Source organism: Arvicola amphibius, chromosome 3 (assembly GCF_903992535.2).
Source record: "Arvicola amphibius chromosome 3, mArvAmp1.2, whole genome shotgun sequence".
Lineage (NCBI taxonomy): Eukaryota > Metazoa > Chordata > Mammalia > Rodentia > Cricetidae > Arvicola > Arvicola amphibius.
In genome coordinates this window covers 162195396-162220433 of record NC_052049.1, presented here as the reverse complement: position 1 = coordinate 162220433, position 25038 = coordinate 162195396, and the positions used below count along the sequence as shown (strand labels likewise).

The window sequence follows — 25038 nt, the reverse complement described above, 5'->3', positions numbered from 1 at the left end:
GAAGTTTTGCTTTCTAGTAATTAATATGCCGTAGGATCATTGAGATTATGGTCCCCTCAAATATTTGCAAGTGTTAAGGCCACATTATATCCTTGGTGACTTGGCACCACTTTGCTTTCTACAGTTTTTAGCAGTAGTTTTGTTTTGTTAAATATTTTTGAGATAAGATGTTGTGTACCGTCAGGCGGTGGTGTCGCACGCCTTTAATCCCAGCACTCAGGAGGCAGAGGCAGGCGGATCTCTGTGAGTTCGAGGCCAATACAGTCTAAGAACTAGTTCCAGGACAGGCTCCAAAACTACAGAGAAAGCCTGTCTCGAAAAACCAAATTAGAAAAAAAAAAGATGTCATGTATTGTGTACCGTGGGCTGATCTCAAATGTGTTGGGTAGCAAGGATGACCTTGCAACACTGGTCCTTGTGTCTCCACTTCCCAAGTGCTGGCATTTCAGGCTTGTGCCACTATGCATGGCTTCTCATTGCTGCTTTTGAGACAGTGTCTCTGGTATTGCCGAGGCTAGCCTCAAGCTCCTGGCCTCAAGTCATCTTCTCTCCCCAGCTTCCCCAACAGCAGGAAGTACAGGCTCAGGTCACCATACTCAGCCTTTCTACACATCTTCTGAGATGAAGCCATTGTATCTCCTCTGGAAATCTGGCTGAGACTCACAGCAAGTATTCAAGAAGAAATATTGGTGGTAGAAGTGGCGGTCCTAGGACTCCCGTCTTTCTGCCCACAACGCTTCTCACCAGGGCAGACACTGAATGGAGTGTGTACAGTATCTGAGAAGTTGGGTTCAGACTTTGTCCCTCATGCCCTGTCCTGTCTCTGTTCAAGGATGCTTGCTGAAATGTCTCTAAGAGCAAACTCATTTGAAATCACCTTGATACCAACATGAAGACTTTGGTAGACCATGGTGCCATCAGACTGTATGAGCTATCATGAAAGATGTCTTCAGAAGGGATTAATAACACAAAAATTCTTCCCCGTTTCCTTTCATGGGAGGTTTTCTTTTTCTGCAACATGGTTTCTCTATATAGTCCTGGCTGTCTCTGTTGAACTTGCCCTGTAGACCAGGTTGGTCTGAAACTGGAGATCTGCCTGCATCTGCTGCCCAAGTGCTGGGATAAAAGGCTTGTGCCACCACCAACTGGCACTCAGCCTGTATTCTTATAGAGCTCACGACCCACAATGGGCCCTCCCACATCAATCACTAATTAAGAAAGTGCCCTCTAGGCTTGCTTGCCCACAGCCTGCTCAGCTGGTGGCATTTCTCAACTGGAGTGGACAGTCTAGCTTATGTTAGGTTTTCAGAAAATCAGCCAGCACATTTTAGATCCTCTTTCACAACTCAGGTGTCCAGTAACACTGCCTTCGGTCCTACTCTGCCCTACTGTTAGCCTTTCTCGGTCTGTTTTCTAAAAGCTACATGAAATAATGGAATTCTTAGTGCGAGAATGGTTAATTCATCCTACCTTCTATTTCTTGTTAAATCTCAAACCCAGGACAAATGGCTGACGTGCCTATTTAATATATCAAAGAGTGCTCTGGCTGCCAGTCCCCCCTCCTCCCCCCCCTCCTACTCACAAGAGTTAGGGAGTCCTCCTGGCTGGCTCTCAAGCCCCATCCCCATCCTACATCCTCCAGGCCCAGAGCTTCACTTCCCTGCTCCTCGGTCTCTTCTGTATAATCCAGCCATTTTGGCTACGTGCCTTCTTGGCTCTCTTACTTTCTCTCTTAGCTACTTGGCTCCTGGTCCTCTGTGGGCCCCTCCTCTCTCCTTTCTTCCTCTCTCGCTCTCCCACCTCTCCTCTTGGTGACTAGGTTCAGTCTGTTGGCCCCTTCCATATGCGCATGGCTGTGCTTTCCTTCCTATCTACAATAAAAACTTTCTCCCCAACCGTACCTTGAAGCAGCCGTGTTCGCATTTTTCATTCATTTATGAATTCCTAAAGACAAAATCCTCAGTGACACGCCCCCCCCACCCCCTGACACTTTGAGCCTGTACTGGAGACTGGTGAGTTTGTCTTAGTCCCAGCACTCTCCTGCAGTGGTTCTGGGTCCTCAGTGACCCCCCACACACACACACTTTGAGCCTGTACTGGAGACTGGTGAGTTTGTCTTAGTCCCAGCGATCTCCTGCAGTGGTTCTGGGCGACCCAGACAGAACACATTTCCTCTTATTCGTCACTTGGAATTCTACCCAACTCTGCTAATTCAGCCAGCTTGTGGCCTTACAGAAGGGAACATCCCTTTATTTAAATGTGCATGTGTAGTTTCCTTGAGGCACACTGTAGGGATAATAGATTGTATCCCTGCTAAGTGGCAGTTAGCTGTGTTTAGACAGGTGTATACAATCATAAAGTCTCCACGATCAGAAACACACAGTATGCGCATTGCTGCTGGAAGCTGCCTCATGTCCCTTTGCATGTTATCCCTCGGTCATCCGTGTGTTCTGACTACAGTTGCTCTGCTGTCTGTCACCGCAGGTTAGTTTGCATGTCTCGAATTTTACATTCACATACATGAAATTCTAGAAGTACATGTAATACGTACTTTTGTTTTAAAGTTGCTTGTAATTTCAAAATTACTTTTTCTTTCACTTTGTAAAGCTGTTTTGTAACATCCTTTTTTTTTTTTATGGAGGCATTATAAAAGATATTTTAGACTTCCTCCTCAGAATGTGCTGCCACCACACCATAAATATGGATTGTAAAGTTGATAAGGAAGCTGTTCTTAGGCCAGTTTAAAAGTGGACTTGGACTCTGACCCTTGATGTTCTCCCTAGCGTAACACTGCAGAAGTGCTGTAATGTTTCCAGTTCCTGCTTAAAGACAATGTTTATGTTTGTTTCAAATTAGTTCAGTGATTTGGAGTTAGGGTTTTTATTATTATTATCATTTTTTTTGTCTTAACACAATTTGTTAATTCTAAGAAACACAAATTAAGGCTTCATGGTTTTTTTTGCATGATTCAAAAATCTTGGCATTTACATTTAAAGTGACAAAGGAATATTTATAAAAAATAATACAGAAGTTCAGAGGACAGTCCCATTTCAAAGTCTGCGTGAGCTCACTCTCCGAGGGAAGGGTGAGGTCTCACAATGTATTTTAAGCACTCTAGCTATAATAGATTGGACATAGTGATGACATTGGCAGTTCTAAGCCACACCTGTGTTTCAGGTTGGCCTTTCTACCTAGGCCAGATTCTTCTGAGATTAAAATCTCTAGTAGTAGGCAGAACATTCGTTTCGGTGCAGAGTAAGTTGCTCGCTTTCTTTGGTCGAACACTGCCTTTGGCAGATGGTTATCCAAGGACAGGCACAGCTCAGAGAGACTGAATTTTAAATCTTCTGGGTTTGTTTCTCTGGCCCTCCAACTACCAGGCGCTAAGACCCTCGGAAGCAGGAAGCAGGTACGTGTGCAGATTTTTCCCTCTGCCAGGGGCAGCGGTCCCAGACAGGGCTGCTGTGCTTCCATGCGATTGTTAGATTGAGCTCAACAGCCTTTCTGATTTTCTCACTAAACCTTTCCCTGCTCTGGGGTGACTTTGCATAATCAATACAAATGATAGTGTTGGTGTGATGGCCACCCAGTTCTTAATTGTGTCTTCCAAATTGATAAGAAAGGAGGTCTTTGGTCTGTGCAGGGCTGGATTTAAACATTGCACATAATTCTTGGGTAGACTTTGATTTTCTATTCAGGAATGGATATGAACTATTTGAGAAGGGCTGAAGTAATTCAATATCCACTTGGTATTGCTTTCCAGAAGTTATATGTACTGTTGCTTTAAGCCTGATTTCAGGCCAGTAAAATGACTCTTACTGTATATAGTGTTGTTGTGGATAAGCAAAACCCCTGCTTTTTTCTCTCTGAAGAGATTCTACAGTTTGTTTGTTTGTTTGTTTTGTTTTTTAAAGCTGAGGGCAGGGCATTGCTAGTGATGCAGTGTTGTGTCTGTGCATCTGGGCAGTGGAGAGAGCATCTAAATTGTAATAAATTCTCCATTCTCATTTTTGCACTTCTAAATCTTGGAGAGCCAGAATTAGCAGGAGATAGTGTTCTTGCTTAAGGATTTCAGCATTGCGTTGACGTGGGGACGACAATCTGGTTTTTTTTTTTTTGTTTTGTTTTTTTTTTTTTTTTTTTTTTTAGAAAGAGTTTTCTTCTAACCAGTTTCCGTGTGAGCCTGCCACCTTTCACTCTAGTCATTTAAGATGGTTTGTGGGTTGGACCGTTTTCTCTCTAAAGCAGAAATGGAGCAGTTCCCAGCCCACATAAAGCTGGGACGGTCTTGAATGATGCATGTCAAGGAAACTCGGAAAGTGATACAACTGGCAATTTGAATAGGTCCTAGCGCCAAAGAATTAAGGACTTGTGCATTCTCAAAACGGAGAAGCCTTTCAAAAGTCGAGCATGGTCCTCTGTGCAGTGACCTTGAACACTTACACCTTGGTGTAACGTTAGGACCCAGCCTGCTCTGCTGTGGGAAGCGGGCACATGTTTAAAGCATTTCTGTCTGAATGACAGTGTAGAGTCACTCCCTGGCTTTTCTTAGGGAAACGAACTCATTATGACCAACTAGTCCTAAAAAGTGAACTCCATAGAGAAATGTCACATAGTTTAAAAAACAGAACAAAACCAAGCCAAGCCTTGCTCAGAGCTCTCTTTGGAACCCAAATTGCTTTGCCTATGTTGTGCCCAGACTTCAACAAAGGCCGCATCCTCGTGCAGCTCCTTTCATAATGAACCAGCCAGTTGCTCCATTGTGTTCTTGTGGAGCTGGGGGATAACATTCCTTTATGATCCTCAGTTTAGATCATCTTACCACCCAAAGCATGATATTTGATGACCCTTATTAGGTTACTTTGCGTAGCTACAAATGTTGTTCATGGTGTAGCCTTCTCAAGCCTTTTGAAAAAGTCCACATCCTTACCGACCCACAGTCGCTGCAGGAAAGGGTTCTGTTGCTGGGATCCTGGTAACAGGAGTCTCTGAGACGGGGGCAGCACGGGGGCCAAGCGGGCGCTGAAAATGCACACACACCTCCAGCTCTCAAGTATTCCACTGAGGACTGGCCTGCTTTTTCCTTTTTAAGTGCTGATTTTAATCTGAAGGTCGGTGTTTCTGGACCTGAGTTCTTAGAAGACTGGAGAAAGATCATGGCTGTTTCTGATCATGTTCTTCTAAAAATCAAGGTTTCTATCCTTTCCTCTCCTTCCAAATATTTTGGATGCAGTTCTCATCCCCATGGGGCAGAAGAGTCCAGCAAACCACAAGAGGCATATGGTGCAAAGATTCATATTTCTTTACAAAGTGGGAACTTTGTGAATAGGTAAAGAAATGGTTGAGCTGTTTTCCCCCAAAGTATCTCTTAATGACTCCCAGGCATTTGCAATTTCTCAACTCCCTCATCAGTAAAAAAGTAAGGGCATACACCATTTCCAAGCAATAGAATGAAACAGCCTCACGCTTTGAAAATAAGGTACATCTGAAACACAAATGAATTTATGTTTAAGAACATGAGTTAGGAGCTGGAGAGATGGCACAGTTGTTAGGCACACCCACTGCTCCTGCAGAGGACCTGGGTGCAAATCCTAGCACCCACGTGGTGGTTCACAACCATCGACAACTCCAGTTCATGGGATCTGATGCCCTTTCTGATTACTGTGAGCCCTGCATGCCTGTAGTGCACAAACATACATGAAGGCAAAACAATCATACATGTAAAGTTAAATAAATAAATCTAAAAAAGTTGTTAGAAAAAGCCAGGATTAAAATGGAGACAGCATTCTTACTTAAAAGCATTCATTGATTCTGGGAAAACCACCTATAGTTTTCAGAAAGACAGTTTCCTTAAAAACAGTTTAGAAAGCCCCAGGCCTTCTGAACTTCTCACCTCTCCTCCTCAGTAAGCACATACTAACTAGGCCATACTCTTTCTAATAAATACGTTTTATTAAAGTAGCCTTCTCTGATAGCTCTCTCTCTCTCTTTATATATATCTATATATCTCTATCTCTATCTCTATCTCTATCTCTATATCTGCATTCCAAAATCCAAAACATTTCAGAATCTGAGACACCCAGGCATTCTTGATACAGAATGTCCAACCTGTATGTATTTTAAATTTACTACTTTATTAATGGCCAGCTTAATATGTTGTTCTGGTAAGATGGTTCAGTGGGTAAAGTGTTTGCCATCAAACCAGAATCCTGAGTTCATTTCCCACGATCTACATGCTGGAAGGAGAGAACTGACTTCTGCAAGTTACTCTCTGACCTTCACATGTGTGATGTGGCCATGAGTCCATACCCATAAAATAACTAAACATTATGACCTTGAAAATGTATTGCTAATGATAAGGACTTTATAGTTTCCTTAACTAATACTTCATGTTACATATATACACAGGATAATGTTTACTACCAATGGCTGAATTTAAAGTGTTTTGAATAATCTTGATAATTTTGAAATTTTTGCCTAATACATAATCATAATTTGCTTTTGTTTCATTTTCTACTATAGGGAAAGCTGTTTGCTCATCTAGTGAAGGCAGTTTAGATATCAACCAGATTGCACAATCTCTCCCAGGCATATATAAACTGCAGAAAATTGCAAATACTGAAAGTAAAGAGAGAGACAGAGAAAGAGAGACACAAAAAGATGAAAGAATGAATGAGTGATGGACCACAATACAACCTTGTTTTTCAAATTTTTTTAACTTTGTGTGTGTGTGTGTGTGTGTGTGTGTGTGTGTGTGTATGTGTGTAGGTGCTCACAGAGGCCAGAAGAGGGCATCAGATCCTTTGGTGTTAGTTGTAAGAGGTTGTAAGCTGCCCTAAGTGGTGCTTGGAAGCCAAACTCTAGCCCTCTGAAATAGTAGCAAGCAGTGAGCCATCTCTCTTGCCCCCAGCCTTTTCCTTATGGAATGTGTTCTCCCTTCCTGGAGTATCCCGTTAGCCATTTCTGTTATAAAATCATCTACCACATGCACCAGGTTACCGAGCTGTTGAAATGTATCTGTTAAATATTCATGAAGCCGAACTGGTGCCTCCCCCTCTCTAGTTTTGAAAGTAAACATAAGGCATTCTAATATTTACCTCTTGCATCCTGATAGAGACCGGAATTCATGGTGGCCATGTTGTGTTATCAGGAAACAAGAGTGTGGTGCCAGCACTCTCATCCATGAAAAGAAGTTAGAGTAGACGGATTTCAAGGTGTCAAGGTGTCTGTTGTTATTGTTTGTTGCTTTGTCTGTTTGGTAAGAAGTGAGATGTTTTAACCTGTGTAATTTACTGCTTTAATTCTTTATAGAACCTATGTCCAAGCAGTGAGTGTTGCTGTGAGGGTAAGTTAATCAGTCTAAAAGAAAACACTAAGTATGTCCAGAAGTGAAGTGACAGATTAAGATTTGCTTTGCAAGTCAAGACCTTAGAAATGTTGGTCTCGCCCAAGTCAGAAATGTAGACACCTCCTCTTACTCCATGGCCACTCAGCTTAAACATTGCCCACGCAGGACAATCATTGTCAGGACTCATGCTTGAAGTATTTGTCCCTTCGTTTTTCTTGCTGTGGAACTCTACTTGTACATTAGTCAGTAGACCTGTTGTTATGGTTGTATGTGAGCATATCATCTGCCTGTTGATGTCTTCTTACAATAGGAAGTCTTGCTGATGAACATTTCCATTTAAAATGTTGAAGAGGGCCTGTGGGGATAGCTCAGTGGGTAAAGTGCTTGCTGCATGTGCATGAGGACCTGAATTTAGATTACCAATATTCATTCATAAGCCAGGCATGGATGTTCATTCTGTGGAGGCAGAGGCAGGAGAATCCTCTAGCAAAGCCAGATCTGAAAGATTGAGGTACTGTGAGAAACCCTGCTTCAAAAAAAAAAACAAAACAAAAAAACAACAAACAAGCCAAAAAAAAATCAAATGGAGTCTGATGATCAAGGGAGGCACTCAGTGTCACCTCTGACCTTTACATGTGCATACTTACACAAATGTATGCACACATTGGTACGTGCTCACTGGAACACATGTGCACACACACATAAATCATGTTATACACATGAATATGCATAGTTGAAGTTATTAGTTCAAAGTCCAAAAATGGGTTTGTGAGTGAGGTGTATGTCCACAAACTCCCTGAATTTATGTGCAGAATTTGGATCAATATGTAATTTTGTGTAATCTATGCATAATTTAAAAAGAGTCAACATCAGAAGACTTTAAGAATTGGCTGGATGGTGCATGCTGGGAGGCAGAGGTAGGCAGATCTCTGAGTTCAAGGCCAACCTGGTTTGCAGAGTGAATTCCAAGACACCCAGGGCTACTGGAGAAACACCATCTTGAAAACAAATAAGCAAAACCAATCAGTGCTGTAGAGTAAGTACAGGCATCTAGATTTATCTTTATTTTCCAACAATTTTCACTACTTTGAAATGTTTTCGGCTCTTTTAGTATTTCATGATCTTACCAGGAAAATTAGTAGTTGTATTAACAGTACTTTCTGCAGTACCCCAGCTCTGCCTTGCCTTATCCCTACTAATATATACACTCATGACTGTGTTTGGCTTATTTTTTTTTTTTTTTTTTTTTTTTTTTTTTTTTTTTGGTTTTTCGAGACAGGGTTTCTCTGTGTGGTGATTATAACTCTTTACCTTTTAAAAGTATCTGTCCTGGAACTAACTGTGTGGCCCAAGCTGGTCAGAATCTGTGGTCCTCTTGCCTTGGTCTCACGGGTGCTGAGAAGATTATAGGTTTACAATCACTTAGCCCAGTTCATTACTTAATTCTTGTTATATGTAATAAAAATAGTAGCTATTAGTAAAAAGGGAGAATTTAGGTTTAAATTATAATTGACAAAGTAAAAAGAACCATGCACAGAAATGTTTTGTGACCCTGTGTACTGAGTCATCTCGTTTCACCGTTCACACAAAAGAGGCTCAGCGCTCGTTCTTGAATATCATGTAGAAAGCTGATTCCCTGTTTCCCTTGAGAACGCTGCATGACTTCATTGCTCTTGGCCACACAAGAATCATGTGGTTCTATTGAAAAGAACCCGGGACAAAGACCTGGGCACACTGAAAATAGGTCCTAGCTTTGACGCTTCCTAGTACTTGGCCAGCTCTGGAGGTCGGCCCCTCTGATACCGTCTCTTATGTGCAAATCAGGGATGAGTGGGTTCACGGACATAGTAGTTTATATAGCATAGTAGTGGTGGTGTTTATCCCTATCATCCACACGCACATTATGAAATTTCATTTTAGTTATTCTTTCCTTCAAGGGTATATGAGAACCAGATGCAACCATACGTGTAAAATTATCTTATAAATTACTAAACACTTAAGCATGAGCCTGAAATTCTTCTACTATCAAACTTATTTTTTGAGACAGTGTTTTAAGCCTTGTCTATCCTTGAACTCACTATAGAGTTGAGGAGACAATGAACTCCCGATCCTCCTGTCTTTAGCTCCCAAGTGTGTAGTACCACATCTGGTCAAACTTATTCTTTATTTTATAAAGTTTGTTATCATTTTTAGCTAAGAAACACGCAAAGAAACAGGTAACCGTAACCCCTAGTGAAAGGGCAAAGAAGGTAATATCAAAATGGATTCAGAAGTGACATGGATATTAATCATCAGATAGTGGTATATGAATGATTGTTACTTGAAAACGTTAAATAGTGACATAGCAAATATCTTTAAAGACTCAAATAGAAATTCTGGAGATAAAAGCTACAGTGATAAAATCAGGGACAAACTGGACATTTGAGAAGGGGAGCTTAGTAACTATGAAGTCACTGCAGTAGGCATTGAAACAGATACAAGAATTATAAAACACTTTAAAGTATCAACAAATATGTGGCTAGTTTCCCAAGGTCTCATATACTCATCATCCTTTCAAGAAGGGATGAAAACAGAAGAAATGCTTGCAGAGATAAGAGCTGAAAAAAAATCAGGATAAATTGTAGATTCATAGAACTGAGAAACTCAACCCTAATAAAAAGGTAGAGGAAATACTATTAAGGCACAATGTAATTAAATGATATTGAGGCATATCATAATTAAATTGCTTAAAACCAGTGATAAGAGTAAAACCCTAAAATAACCCAATGAAAACAAGGAGATGTAATGTGTAGAAGAGAGATAGCGATGATGTAGTTTGGGATAAAGACTTCCTGTTGGGAAAAGCGCAGACAGTGCATGCAGGAGCACCATTAATGGTGTAGAAGACGAGCAGTCGACTTAGATCTAAACCCAACAATGACATGTTGCAAACAAGGATGAAACGGACGTGGATATAAAGCCGGCTCTTCATAGTACAAGTCATGTTAAAGGAAGTGCTTTGGGCAGAAGGAACAAGATGCTGTGGAAGTAAAAGTCTCTATGAAGGAGGGCCGGATGTGGTGCTACATGGGTGGTCACATACAATTGTTTATATTGGTCTTCTTATTTTATCTTTTGAGTTATTTTTGTTTTTTTTTTAACTTTTTAAGGTTTTATTTATAACTTATTTATTTGTATTTTTTTTGTACATTGGTATTTTGCCTGTGTGTGTGTCTGTGTGAGGGTGTCAGATCCCTTGGAACAGGACTTATAGAAATGAGCTGCCATGTGGATGCTGGGAATTGAACCTGCGACCTCTGGAAGAGCAGTCAGTGCTCCTAACCCCTCAGCCATTTCTCCAGCCCCTATTTTTTTTTTGATTTTTTGAGACAGGATTTTTCTTTGTAACAGTCCTGCCCATCCTGGAACTCTCTCTGTAGACCAGGCCTACCTAATGCTGGGATTAAAGGTGTGCACCACCACACCTGGCTATTAGTATTTTTAAAGGTTATTAATTTTTAAAGTTAAATTTATTTTCATTGGACACCACTTAAAATAAGTATACCTATTAGACATTAAAAGGTAATTACTTTAAAATGATAAAATGTGGTATGGGCTTTATAACAAAAATAGGACACAGACCAAGAGTGGGGAAAATGGAAATATAAATGAGTATTCCTTATCTGAAATATTTGCACTTAGATACCTTTCAGATCTTGGAGTTGATCAGATATTGGACTCTCTGTACAGGCATTCTCTTGAAGCTTCTCAACTTTACCAGTTGACACATTTTAGGTTTAGCTTTCCAAATTACTGATGCTCAACCTCCCTTCCATTGTGACATTCTGGTGTTCTATGTGTGACATGGAGTATAATCTCTTGAAGATATGCTCTAACAAGTTAAAAAATATGTTATAAAGCTAAAAGTAACCACAAAAATTTATGTAATTAATAATCAAAGAAAAGAAATAAATCAGAATTGGAAATGTTTGAGTAACCCCCCCCCAAAAAAAAAGATAAAAAGAAAGGGAGAGAAAACAAGCAGAAGAAAGAAGACAGCAGGAAAAGGCTTAAACCTGACCATATCCATACACACTAAAGAGTAATGTGTCCTCAGCAAGAAAAGCTTACTCCAGGAATGTAAGACTCTTAACATTCAAAAACAGGAATTGCAACCCCAAATACTAACAAACAGAAGTGTATAATCATTTTAGAGATACACAAAAAGCATTGTAAGTTTAACATCCATTAGTGACTAATGAATCCCCTGCACACACACACGCATGCACACACACACACACACACACACACACACACGCGCACACACACACACACACCAAACTTTCCAACTAGCTAAGATGGGAGCTTCCTAGATCTGACAGAAGCAGTGGATGTTTTGACAGCATGTTTCATGATGAAAGAATGGGTGCTCACCCCCATTACTGCTGGGAGCAACCTGTAAAACCCAATAATAAGCAACGACACAGTAAAATGATAGGCAGAAGATTTGAATACTATGAAAATAATGATACTGAATGAAAAAAGCCTTCAGAAGAATATATTGTTAATAATTTTAAAGAATGCAAACTAATCTGTAGTGACAATAGTCACTGTCTCAGATAGGGTTCCTGTTGCTACGATAAAGAACACCAATCACTGTTTCCTGTGATGGTTCAAAAGTAACTGGGGGAGGGAAAGGTTTGTTTGGCTTACACCTTCATATCACAATCCATCAGTGAGGGGATCGGGGCAGGAAGTCAAGGAGAGGCCATGGAGGAACCCTGCTTACTCACTCACTCCTCAGGGTTCACTCAGCCTGCTTTGGTACAGCACCGGGACCACTAGCCCAAGGGTGGTACCACCACAATGAACTGGGCCCTCCTACATCCATCATCCATCCAGATGCTAATCGAGGAAACCTTCGGAACCGCCTGAGTAAATGGTACATTATACCTTAAGTTCTCCATTGGCTGAGTCATGTCTAATAATTAGGTAGCAGATAAGAACTTCTTTGGGAGGTATACAATATTTGTTCAATAGGAAGTGGTTATTAATTTTTCTATTGCTGAAATTCTAGAGAGGAGAAACTTCCAGAGCTGTGAATGCTGCTTTCTTTAATGCTACAGCAGCAAAGGAGATGGAGGCTTCATAGCTTGTGGGCGAGTCCTTACTTGCACGTAGAGAATCAGTCTTCCATCAATAAGAAAACTCCAGACTGCTGTTTGGCGATCCTTCAGTCGATCAGGCTGCTTGTTGAAAGAATAGTGTTAATTTGGTGTGCTTTTTAGGGACAGTGACAATAGTTTGAGAATTTTTTATTGCTATTATGACCTCCCTTTGTACTAGATAATATGTTTTTAAAAATTCTCATTTTCTTATCCATAACCTTTAGAAACTTAGGATCTTTTGTGATTTTTTTTAAACGAATCCTTGAAAAAATACCTGCATATGTCACATGAAAATTTCTTCCTTTGCTTTTTAATAGGGACAACTAGAGTTGGGTTCTGCGTGCTGAAAAAAAATACCATCTCAGGAATTCATCTCCTGAAAACATCTTTTAAATGTTAAAAATGGAAAGCTTTGCTTTTGAGCCAGTATGTGTTTTGCAGGTTTGAGTTCATTTGGCACCAGTTAGACTAGAGGTTCATTTGCATTCTTTGATTGCTGTGAATTCTGGTAGAGCTGGGGAAAGGATATCAGGCCAGGAAGTTATACCCAGGTTATTCCAGAGTATTTATATGGGAACTGGGGGTCACCAATCACTGTTTCCTGTTCATTGGTAGCTATTTGGTGTGGTACTGAAACATGCATTCTGAGACGTTTGCCATTTATAGGCATTACAACCTGGGCGGTCCCCTCCCACCCCCGCAGTGTATTCTTTCCTGTGACTACATGATACATAAAACAGGAGCAAAGTACTTTTCAGAGACCAAAAAAAGTGTTGTAAAATAATTCACATCATTTCCCCAAAGCTTAGTTAAATCTTCCCATTAATTTCCCCAGTTTCTAGAAAGATCACGTAGTGTGTGCACTTTTGGTCTAATAGTTATGAACTGTAAAGTTAGGTCCTGGGCCATCTTTGAACAGAAAATGATCACAGGGAGCTTGGCTTGAGCTGTGGGCATGTAAAGAGACATATCGTGACCTCTGTAAGTAATTGGGTTGGAATTTAATAGGCTCTTCAGGTGCAGGATCCAGCTTTTCTATTTACTCTACATACTTTGGCCTCAGTTTCCTTGCCTGTAAAGTGGGAATTGGAATGCTGCCAATCTTAGAGAGTTACTGTGAGACAGGTTATATGTGTGGTACCTGGGAGAGAGGGCTTAGTCTGTATGAACACTCGTATTTGTTGTAAAGAGTAAGAAAAGCCCCTTTGCCTTGTTTGGACTGACACCGTGTCGCTGAGCTCAGTGTTTTAGAGTAGCGAGCTTGTGGGAGATTTTGTGAACCGTATCTTTGTTCATAACTAGGTACCGAGCACCACTTTTAGGATGGCGTGCTCATATCTGGGTAAGAGCCAAATTTAAAATGTTGCTGCTTTATGCAAGCCTAAAGATCGTATAGAAGGCAACTGAGCTAGAACAGACTCCGGAGCTGCCGGTCTTGTTTTCTTGGTGTCCCTTGACTGTAGGAATGGGGCATGTGGCCAAGGGTCTCCAATCCATGGAATCAGGCTGTCATCGCATGTGATGACGGGACCACCGAGAAGTGTTTCAGAGCAGCGCTTCACAGTCCCACCGCGGAGCTCCTTGCCTTCTAGATCCCGTTTGGTTGCCGTCTCTTGAGAGGCACCCTCACCCATGCAGTGCCAGTAAAATTGTTTTAATTTTTGAAACATTTTGACACAATAAGCTTTGCTTTTTTGTTTCTCTCTTGTTGTTGCTCTATCTATAGTCAGAATACTTGGTACAAATTACGGGTAGGGTAAGGGTTTCCATCACCAGGAAGGCCAGAGGGCACTGCCAAAGCCAGCAGTCCTAGAAATTCAAATTTTTTAAAGCAATAATGAAGAGGATGCGGGAATATAAGTATATAGAGCTGCAGATTGTTATCACATTAAGCAAAACAAGCCAAACTCAGAAGAAAAAAACCCCACATTCTCCTCTCCTGTGAAATCTAGATTAAAGTATAAAGAAAGCGCAAGGGAGCTGTTTGGTCAGAAGAAGGGCCTTGCAGGAGGGGAGGCAGTTGATGAACTTTACTAAATCTTTCTCGTGTGGAGAGCCCATTCAGGTGACTGAGGGCACAGAGGAAGATTGGTTCCCTTCCACCTGAGGAGCAAGCAATGAGGTTAGGAAGGTGCGTTGAGTCTAAAAGAACAAAGTGAGATCGTTATAATGCAACACATGGCCAGGAATAATTAATGTGAACTGAACAGTGCATAAGAGGTGAAGAACGGACCGAAGGAAAGTACAGAGCCATTGTGTCTTAGACTGCGGTGAGGAACTCAACAGGGAAGGCGCAGGAAGGATGCTGATGTGTACAGGCCACGGTGAAAGGGCCAAGGTCGGAGTGCAGGCCATGGTAAAAGGGCAAAGGTCGGAGAGGAAAAGCCCCGCTGTGAAGCAAACACTAGATTATGTTTTGTTGTTTTGCGGACAACTGCCAGGCTTCCCTTTAGGAGACCACAAACTGAGTCAGTTTGGAATCAAGTGTCCCTTCACCCTGTGTGGCGGAGGCCTTCGTCCTCTCTAAGGCGGCCTAATTGGTATTGTCAAGGTCTCTAGTGTTATCCGTGCACCGAGGCAATTCTCAAACAAGCAAAATAATTTATTTTTAAATTGTAGGAAGACTTTAGACACATCAAAGTACTTCCCAGGTTTGTCTTGGGAAATTAGAAACTAGAAAGGAAACTCTTCAGTCACATTTTATTTCTTAGCTACTTGTGTTTTTTACATGGTGGTGGATTCTGGTGACTGAGATCTTTAAACTTGTAATGGGGCACCGAAAATAGAAACAACAGGAAAAAGGAAGGCTGTAGTGGGCGATAGGAGAAGTGGAGGAGGGTACGGAGTGCCACATGACCGCCTCTGACAGAAATGCTGACCTATCTGCTGCCTTCACCTGTCAGTCCTCAGTGGCACCGCGGAAATCACCCTTGGCTTAGTCTGCAGGCTCTTCTTGGTGGCAGCAGCCTTCCTTGCTGGCATCTGACAGCTTTTCTTCCTCCTCTCCTCTCATTCTTTCCCTGCCTTCTTCATCTATGTCTTGTCTGCCAGCCTCAACCCCGTCCCTGAACACTCAACCTAGGTAAACCTTTTCCTAGGCATATGCTTTCCAAGGTGGAGGGGACCACGGATTTCTGGCTGATCTTGTCTTCTGTGTTCCCAGGACCCCAAGGCAAGAAGATATTGCTGTTGCTTTAAACAAGGAGGGAAAAGACTAAGCAGAAGGCAATACTTCAGTAAATTCTGTCATAGTATTGACTTCTGAAAGTTGCTAAAGATTGAAGTACTTGTGGTTTCCCAAAGCCTTGGAAATTTTCCCCATTCAAAAAGAGATGGCCAAGATACCATCTTTCTTTGGTTGATTGTTTTTAGGTTTTGCCCGGTTCCCTTCCCCTTCCCCTTCTCATCTGCTTTCTCCCACCCCTCTCATCTCTCCCTTTCCTTTCCCTGTAGCATAGACCAGAGCCTCATGAGCCTAAGACCCCTCCTCCATTACTGCTGTACTCCAGCCAATTTCTTTGTGTGTGTGTTCATATGTGTATGTGTGTAGGTGCCCACGTGTGCATGTATGTGTGGCTGACAGAGGGCAACAGCAAGTGTAGCTCCTCAGGTGCCTTCCAGCTTCTTTTTAATTGATTAGTCTGTGTGTATCTGCGCACGCGCACTAAGGACGACTTTGGAGCGTTGCTTCTTTCCTTCCACCCTTAGCTCTGGGAACTGAACTCAGGTCTTGATGCTTGCAAGGCAAGTACTTTACTGCCAGAGCCATCTCCTCAGCCTCAGACCCATTCCTTTAATTAGTAATTTATGATTTTGGTTTAAGAAATATCTTTTTTTCTGTATAGGAAGTTTTTAACATTAAGAACTGTTTTGTAAAGCCTGGAAAAATACAGACAACGTGTAACTATGTCTGTGCACTAGCTCCTAGCTTCTCACATTGAACACACATTAAGCTTTTTGCCATAATCCCTTAAAACGTATCTTTTAAAAGAGTAATAGGTCGAGCCTGCCTTACCCCACGCTTTGACCTTGCCTCCCTCTCCATGACAGCCATTTTTCTGAACTTGTAGTTCTTATGTGTCTAGCTTTATTAAATGCATATGATGTCGTAAGCAACATTTGAAGTAGTTTTTTGATTTTTAAAAACATTTTCTGATTTATCAAACATGGCATACTGTGTGCATCCTTTAGCAGTTTACTTTTTCCACTTAAATTTTTTGAATAATAGCAATGGGATTTTTCTTGATGTCTGAGTATCTACTGCTCGAACACTAATGCAAACGTGTTCCTTCCTTCTCTTGTTGCTGAACGAAGGGAGGGTGTGTTCTGTGCAGCAGAGCCCTGCAAGGAGACGCAGTTCTTCATGGCAGGGAAGTCATGGTGACTGGGCAGAGGTGGCTGGTCACAGGGCCTCCACAGTCAGGAAGCAAGAGCAAACAGACGTGGGGCTGGGCTATACAATCTCCAGGCCGTCTTCTTAGTCTCCGTGGGCCTCATGCTCACATTTGAGGGATCATGTGTGCTCTGTCAGTAAAAGAACAGATTAATAGTGGGAGGACTTTGGCATAATTCCAGGCCCTTGAAAGCCCTTTGTAAATATTTGCCATTAGGCTTTAGGTTACTGTGGATGGAGGAGAAAGGGGATTCTTGGAGGGTAGATGAGGGAAAAGCTGACCCACCCAAGCCAGAGGTGAGTTTGAGAACTCAGAATCTGAGCATGTTGAAAGAGGGAAATAAAGCCCCTGGGAACTCTGGGAAAATGTCTTTGCAGCAGAGGAAACTGTTGTTCTCTGATGATTGGGGCTTTCCCCTCAGGCTGTTCAAAGGTAGATCCTGCCAATCATATCGGGCGCTTAGGCAGTTTCAAGGAAGTTGAATATTTGAGGGAGTATAAAGATTAGATTACATTTCAACTGAATTTAAATTTTCTTTTCAGAATGTTTCCTTTATCTTTCAAATATATATCTGGTCGGGACAGGCGGCGCTTGCGAATTAGAGGCAGGTGGTTGCTTTAATTGGTAAAGAATGTTCAGTTTAAATCAGGTTATATCTGCTGATAAATATGGGTTGATACACCTAGAGTTTCCCCTCTACTTTACCAAAGCTGATTTCTTTTAAAAATGCAGGTTCTCATTTCACAAGAATAGAATATATAATTCAAATTATTGTGTAGTTATTATACAAATGTGTACTTAGGTGGTTGTTGCTATCCAGTTTCACTAGGGAGGCCGTGTGCAGTGACAGTCCAGAGTGGGTTCTGCCATGGAGGGTGGGAGACTGACAGCTACTTTGATCATGCCTTTTTTCTTTTCTCTTTTAGCTTTATTCTAAAGGAATTTTTATTTCTGGCAACTTTATATCTGGTTCTTCTTTGTTTTGTAAAAGTACTTCATCTTTAAATTAGCATGCAATTTAGTATGCTTAAATTGTGGCATTTTCTTTTCTTAAAACCATTTTCATTTCTAATTTTAAAATGGTTTATTTATTTTTTACTTTATATGCATTGGTGTGCATGTCTGTGTGAAGGTGTCAGATCCCCTGGCACTGGAACTCAGGCTGCCATGTGGGTGCTGGGAATTGAACGTGGGGCCTCTGGACGAGCAGCCAGTGTTCTTAACTGCTGAGCCACCTCTCCAGCCCCAGTGATGGCGTTTCCATACACACTTTCTCATTGGTCCTCCCCCATCTTCCCACTCCCACTCCTAGTCGCCTTCCCTTCACCGCCCCCCCCCCCCCGTTCTGATCTCATGTTGCACGCATTCTGTTAGCCTCCTGGCTGCCTTAACAATTCTTTTTTCCCCTCTAATGATCCCCTTTCTACTTTAATAACTTCTCACATTTATATGCATACTTAAAATGAAAATATAAGATTTGCTTGTGAGAGAAAGCATGGTATTTTTCTTTCTGACTCTGATTTATTTCACTTGCTTTAGTAATTTCTGGTTCCATTCGTTTTCCTGCAAATGTCATGATTTCATTTATCTTCATGCCATGACTTTCCAAAGTGTCAGAACAGAGACAGGAACTGTGCCATGGAGTGGTGAGATTAAATAAGGACACACACAAGGCAGGGAAGACATTTATAGTGTATATATTTAGTGTTTTAATCAATTTTTTGTGTTCTAAAGAAATACCAGTATTCTTTAAAATCCTAACATACAGGCAATAAGTTTATATACCATATTGTCATTATCCGTATTTAGAAAAGTACATCAGGCTACTGGTACTCACCTTATTTTATGCACTGTCTTGTCATAGCAACTTTCTCTGTGTTTCAGTGATTTCGAGGGGCTAGAAGGCTTATGTTCTAAAAGGGTACAGAACATGTTTTATACTGAAAAGAAACTTTCTTTACTACTGCATGGCCATCTGCATTTCCTCTTGAGAAGCAGTTCTCATCTTTTATTTTTCCTATATAATGATTGTTTTACTGGCATTTAATGAACATTAAGTGGAAATGATGGTAAGTTAGGAAATTAAAACTTGGATTTGGACTTCAGTTTCATAAGTCACTGAAGTGTCTTAAAGAGGCCTGGAGAGATGGCTCCAGAGGTGAAGAGCACTGGCTGCTCTTTCAGAAGTCCCGAGTTCAGTTTCCAGCACTTATCTCTGGTGGAATCCTGTGCCCTCTTCTGGCTTGCAGGCATATGTGCAGACAGAGCGCTCATATACGTACAATACATAAATAAGTAAGTCTGATTGGTAAAGCACTTTCCATGCAGGAGTGAGGGCCTAAGTTCTGCTCTCTAGCACCGTGTAAAATGCCAGGTCCAGGGTGAGATTTTGTTTGCTTTGTTTTGTTTTGTTTTACTCCTTGGTCTTTGGGGGCCCTCCACCCAGTTCCCAAATAAATACACAGAGACTTATTCTTACTTATGAATATCTAGCCTTAGCTTGACTTGTTTCTAGCCAGTTTTTCTTAAATTATCCCATCTGCCTTTTGCCTCTGGCCTTTACCTTTCTCTATTCTGTATACCTTTCTTTCCTTCTTACTCTGTGGCTGGTGTGTGGCTAGGTGGCTGGTCCCTGACATCTTCTTCTCCTCCTTTTCTCCCTCCTTCTCTTCTCCTTCTCTTATTTATTCTCTCTGTCTGCCAGCCCTGCCTATTTCTTTCTCCCACCTAGCTATTGGCCATCCAGCTCTTTATTAGACCAATCAGATGTTTTAGATAGGAAAATAACATAGCTTTACAGAGTTAAGCAAATGCAACATAAAAGAGTACAACACATCTTTGCCTCATGAAACAGATATTCCACAGCATAAAAGAACGTCACACATCTTTAACTAAGATTCCATGGCACTGTATCTTCAGCTGCTTCTAGACATGTACAACCACAATCCTAGGGCAGAGACAGGAGAATTGTGAGATCAGCATAGCCTAAACAGGGAGACCCTGTCTTCCCGTCCACACTCCAGATCATTCTGTATTTTTGTTTGTTTCATTTAAATACTAAAAGACTTAAAGCAACATCTTTTATACTTATCAGGTATTAATGGCAAAAAGAATAAGAATAATATATGGGTAAAATGATTTTTCAGTACATTACATGCGAATGTTTTGCTTGATTATTGGAAAATAAAACGATTATATAGCATTAACAAATTGCATAAGATCAGACAGGTGTGGCAAAGCATTGGTCCCCAGCTTTCTATTTGCCAGTTCAAATGCCAAGTCCTCAGCACAGCAATTTGCAGCCTTTAGAAATGTAGATAAGCGGAAGTGATAGAGATAATTTCGAGAAAAGGCAAGACCCGGAGATTCACAGCCACCACCACTGGAATAGCGTTTTGAAAAACTAGCAAGTTATGCTTAGAGGTCCTGGTAATTAGTTTCCCTCAACACAAAATAGCCGTGTCTATAAAGAGTCATAGCTTCCAGGCATGGTGGCGCACACCTTTAATCCCAGCACCTAGGAGGCAGAGGCAGGCGGGTCTCTGAGTTCAAAGCCAGCTGGTTTACATAGTGAGTTCCAGGACAGTCAGGGCTACCCAGTGAGAATCTGTCTCAAAGAAAAAAAAAAAAATTGTAACTGCAGAAAAGTTTCTAAAGTGAGGATTTAATAAAATGAATACCTAACGCTAAGATCTAAGGATCTCGAGTGCATAGGACGGCTCCGCTATATCTTTCTCTTCTCCCCTCCTTGGAATTTGGATCTCGAGTGCATAGGACGGCTCCGCTATATCTTTCTCTTCTCCCCTCCTTGGAATTTGGATCTCGAGTGCATAGGACGGCTCCGCTATATCTTTCTCTTCTCCCCCTCCTTGGAATTTGGGGGGTGTCTTAATATTTTTACTGAGAGTATTTATAGTTTTTTTTTATTACATTTATTTATTTACTTTACATCCCGACCGCAGGTCCCCCTCCTGTTTCCCTTCCAAGTCCCTCCCTCCTGTTCCCCCATCCACTCCTCCTTTGTTTCTGTTCAGAAAGGGGCAGGCTTCCCATGGCTGTCAACAAAGCATGGCCTATCAAGTTGCGCAGCACTGAGCCCCTCCCCATCTACTAAGGCTGGGCAAGGCAAACAAACAAATAAGTTCCTGGAAGCCAGTCGAAGCCTTAGGGACAGGCTCTGCTTCCACTACTAGAAGTCCCACAAGTAGATCAAGTCACACATATGTAGAGGGCCTAAGCCAGTTCCGTGTGGGCTCCCTAGCTGTTGGTCCAAGTCTGTGAGCTCCTATGAGCTCAGGTTAGTTGTTTCTGTGGGTTCCCTTATGATGACCTTGACCACACACAGACACACACAGACACCTGGATTATATAGTCTCACACACACACACACACACACACACACACACACACCTGGCTCATACAGTCCATCCTCCCTCTTTTCAACAAGATTCCCCAAGGTCAGCCCAGTGCTTGACTGTGGATCTCTGTATCTGTTTCTATCAGTCACTGGGTGCTTGACTGTGGATCTCTGTATCTGTTTCTATCAGTCACTGGGTGCTTGACTGTGGATCTCTGTATCTGTTTCTATCAGTCACTGGGTGAAGGCTCTCTAGCTTCTCTGGGGGCTGCGGATTGTAGCATGGTCATCCTTTACTTTACAGCCAGTATCCACTTATGAGTGAGTACGTACCATATTTGTCTTTCTGGGCCTGGGTTACCTCACTCAGGATGATCTTTTCTAGTTCCATTCATTTGCCTTCAAATTTCCTGATGCCATTGTTTTTAACAGCTGAATAATACTCCATTGTATATATGTACCACATTTTCTTTATCCACTCTTCAGTTGAGAAACATCTCGGTTGTTTCCAGGTTTCGAATATTACAAATAAAGCTGCTATGAACATAGTTGAGCAAGTATCCTTGTGGTATGATTGAACACCTTTTGGGTATATGTCCAAGTGTGGTCTGGCTGGGTCTTGAGGTAGATTGATTCCTAGTTTTGTGAGAAACTGCCATATGATTTCCAAAATAGCTGTACAAGTTGCATTTCCACCAGCAATGGAGGAGTATTCCCCTTACTCCACATCCTCTCCAGCATAAACTGTCATTAGTGATTTTGATCTTAGCCATTCTGACAGGTGTAAGATGGAATATCAGAGTCCTATTGATTAACATTTCCCTGGTGGCTAGGGATGTTGAACAATTTTTTAAGTGTCTCTCAGCCATTTGAGATTCTTCTGTTGAGAATTATTTGTTTAGAACTGTACCTCATTTTTAAAGTGGATTATTTGGTTTATTGATGTCTAGTTTCTTGTGTTCTTTATATTTTATGGAGATCAGCCCTCTGTCAGATGTTGGGTTGGTGAAGATCTTTTCACATTGTATAGGCTGCCATTTTGTCTTATTGACTGTTTCCTTTGCCTTACAGAAGCTTCTCAGTTTCAGGAAGTCCCATTTATTAATTGTTGATCTTAGTGTCTGTGCTGCTCGCGTTCTACTCAGGAAGTTGTCTCCTGGGCCAGTGGGTTCAAGGCTATTCCCACTTTCTCTTCTATCACGTTTAGTGTAACTAGATTTATGTTGAGGTCTTTGGTCCCCTTGGACTTGAGTTTTGTGTAGAATGATAGATATGGATCCATTTGCATTCTTCTACATGCTGACAACATTGAGCTTTTAAAGAACAGTGTAAGATTAAATAGTGGGCAATATAATATTGAAAGCCACATTTAATTGCATTAAACTAGGATTAATCTTTAGAAAAACTGTAAAGCACAAAATCTATCATTTTGAGAGAATATCAAAGATTATAGACAAGTTGGTGTGCACATCATTTCAGTCCTAGTACATGTGGTGTGTTCCAGTCCTAGTACATGTGCTGCATCCCAGTCCTAGTACACGCGCTGCATTCCAGTTCTAGTACACTTGCTGCATTCCAGTCCTAGTACACGTGCTGCATTCTAGTCCTAGAACATGTGCTGTATCCCAGTCCTAGTACACGTGCTGCATCCCAGTCCTAGTACATGCGCTGCATCCCAGTCCTAGTAAACGCGCTGCATCCCAGTCCTAGTACACGTGCTGCATCCCAGTCCTAGTATACATGCTGTATCCCAGTCCTAGTACACGCACTGTATCCCAGTCCTAGTGCATGTGCTGCATCCCAGTCCTAGTGCACGTGCTGCATTCCAGTCCTAGTACACACGCTGCATCCCAGTCCTAGGTCATGTACTGCTGAAGCAGGCACTGTTTAGATCATAGCACTTTTTGAGTGTTTCATATGACTTGATATATTAAATTGCCAGTGGTAAATTTTAGTGAATAAGTTATTTTTATGATTAGTATGATTTTCTGAAAATCTGGGAATATTGAAACTCATATAAATGAACTTATATATAAGTATAAAAATATGAAACAAGGTTTTTCACTGAGCTTCAATTCCTATTGTCTTATAAGGTGCAAGTGTTTGGTTATTTTTCGTGGTACATATTAACTGTCCTGTTTAACTATGTACACATGAGAGGAGCATAATATTATTTTTGTTCATCTTCTATGCTGAATATAAAAATTATTAAGTCGTCTAAAAATGTTGTTGTGCCAGGTATGGTGGTATATGCTCATAATCTCAACAGTTAGCAGGAGGGAGCAGTATTATCTTGACTTTCCAGGCTAGCCTGGGCTACATACATAGTAAGACCTAGTCTCAAGAACAAACAAAATATAAAAGTTGAACTGGTACATATCAGAAGTCTTAAACATTGGCTGGAGAGGTGGCTGCTCTTAACCATGAGTCAAGGTCATCAGTTCTATTCCAGCAATCGCAAGGTGGCTCACAACCATCTCTAATTAGATCTGGTGCCCTCTTCTGGCCTGCAGGCATATATGCAGGCAAAACACTATACATATAAATAAATCTTTTTAAAAAAAGAAGTCTTAAACATATAACTTACATGTTTTGATTTTTATTGTATAGAAACAGACATGGATATAAATAATGATGTACATTGAGGCATTGTGTGTAATAACTGGAAACCATGTAAATATTCTGCAATGAGGGAATTCCCCAAATAAATTATAGGATAGTAATATGTGGTCATTAAATGATTTACTGCTAAGCAAACTAGTAATGCATTATTAATACTGAATATGACATTATGCTCACATTTTACCACCCCGTACACAGAGGTATCTGTGTTTAGAAAGTGGATTTGAGGAAAGATAAAGAAGATACTAGGATAATAAGATATTCTGGATAGTAAGATGAGTGTAATTTAAAAATTCTCTGTGTACTTTATACAATTAACACCATCTTTTTTCTTTATTTTTATTTTTTATAAGTGTGTCCTGCTTATTTGTATGTGAACCACATGTGTGCAGCACTTTCAGAGGCCAGAAGAGAGGGCTAGATCCCTTGGAACTGGAGTTCCAGGTGTGAGCCACCCAGTAGGAGCGCTGAGAACTGAACTGAGGGCTCCTGCAAGACCAGCAAATGCTCTTAACCACCGAGCCCACTTCTTGCTTTCTTACAGCTTAATTTTGCACATTTTTCCCCTTTTTGGTTTGTTTTCCCTATTCTGAGAAGGGCTCCACTAACCTGGATTGACCTTCACGGGGAAGGGGGAAGAATGTGGCTATGGTTGGATTACTTTGAAGAAGAACATTTCGACCATAAATTCATCTCTGCATGAGCAGACTCTACCCCTTTTTGTGGCTATTATAAATGTCATTAAGTTTACTTTCTTCATCCTTTATACTTGCAAGTGCTATGCTTTCCTCAAACTGAAATCGTCAGATGAAATATAAATGGAAATTATACAGACTGTTGAGAAGCAAGGGGTGTGAAAAACAAGGCTCGTCCCCACTCCTCCCCCAATACCCAGTCTGTTGTTGTTTCCTGTGTCACCGGGAGACTCTACTGTTTGTTTCTTGTCAGCCAGCCCTTCTTGCAGAGGCTGTGCTGCCTCCATGCCTTACATGCCTTAGCCAAATGTTTCCCGAGAGCTAATATTCTCTTTGTAATATGTTCTTTCTAGATAGAAAGACCTGAAGTAGCCTTTCTTGTCTAACGATGGAGAACAGTACCACCACTATTTCTCGGGAGGAGCTTGAGGAGCTACAAGAAGCGTTTAATAAGATAGGTAAGTTCCAAGAAGCC

General features: G+C 41.3%; 1 protein-coding gene across 2 annotated transcripts in view; it reads left to right on the top strand.

The window, feature by feature from the left end:
* Positions 1 to 25038, top strand: part of Pls1 (plastin 1) — a 93841-nt gene that overhangs the window by 25488 nt on the left and 43315 nt on the right. For both annotated transcript variants that reach the window (XM_038322910.1, XM_038322911.1), the window contains exon 2: positions 24917 to 25021. In XM_038322910.1, coding sequence (XP_038178838.1) covers positions 24952 to 25021 — 70 coding nt within the window. In that variant the 5' untranslated portion in view covers positions 24917 to 24951. The remainder of the gene's footprint in view (positions 1 to 24916; positions 25022 to 25038) is intronic.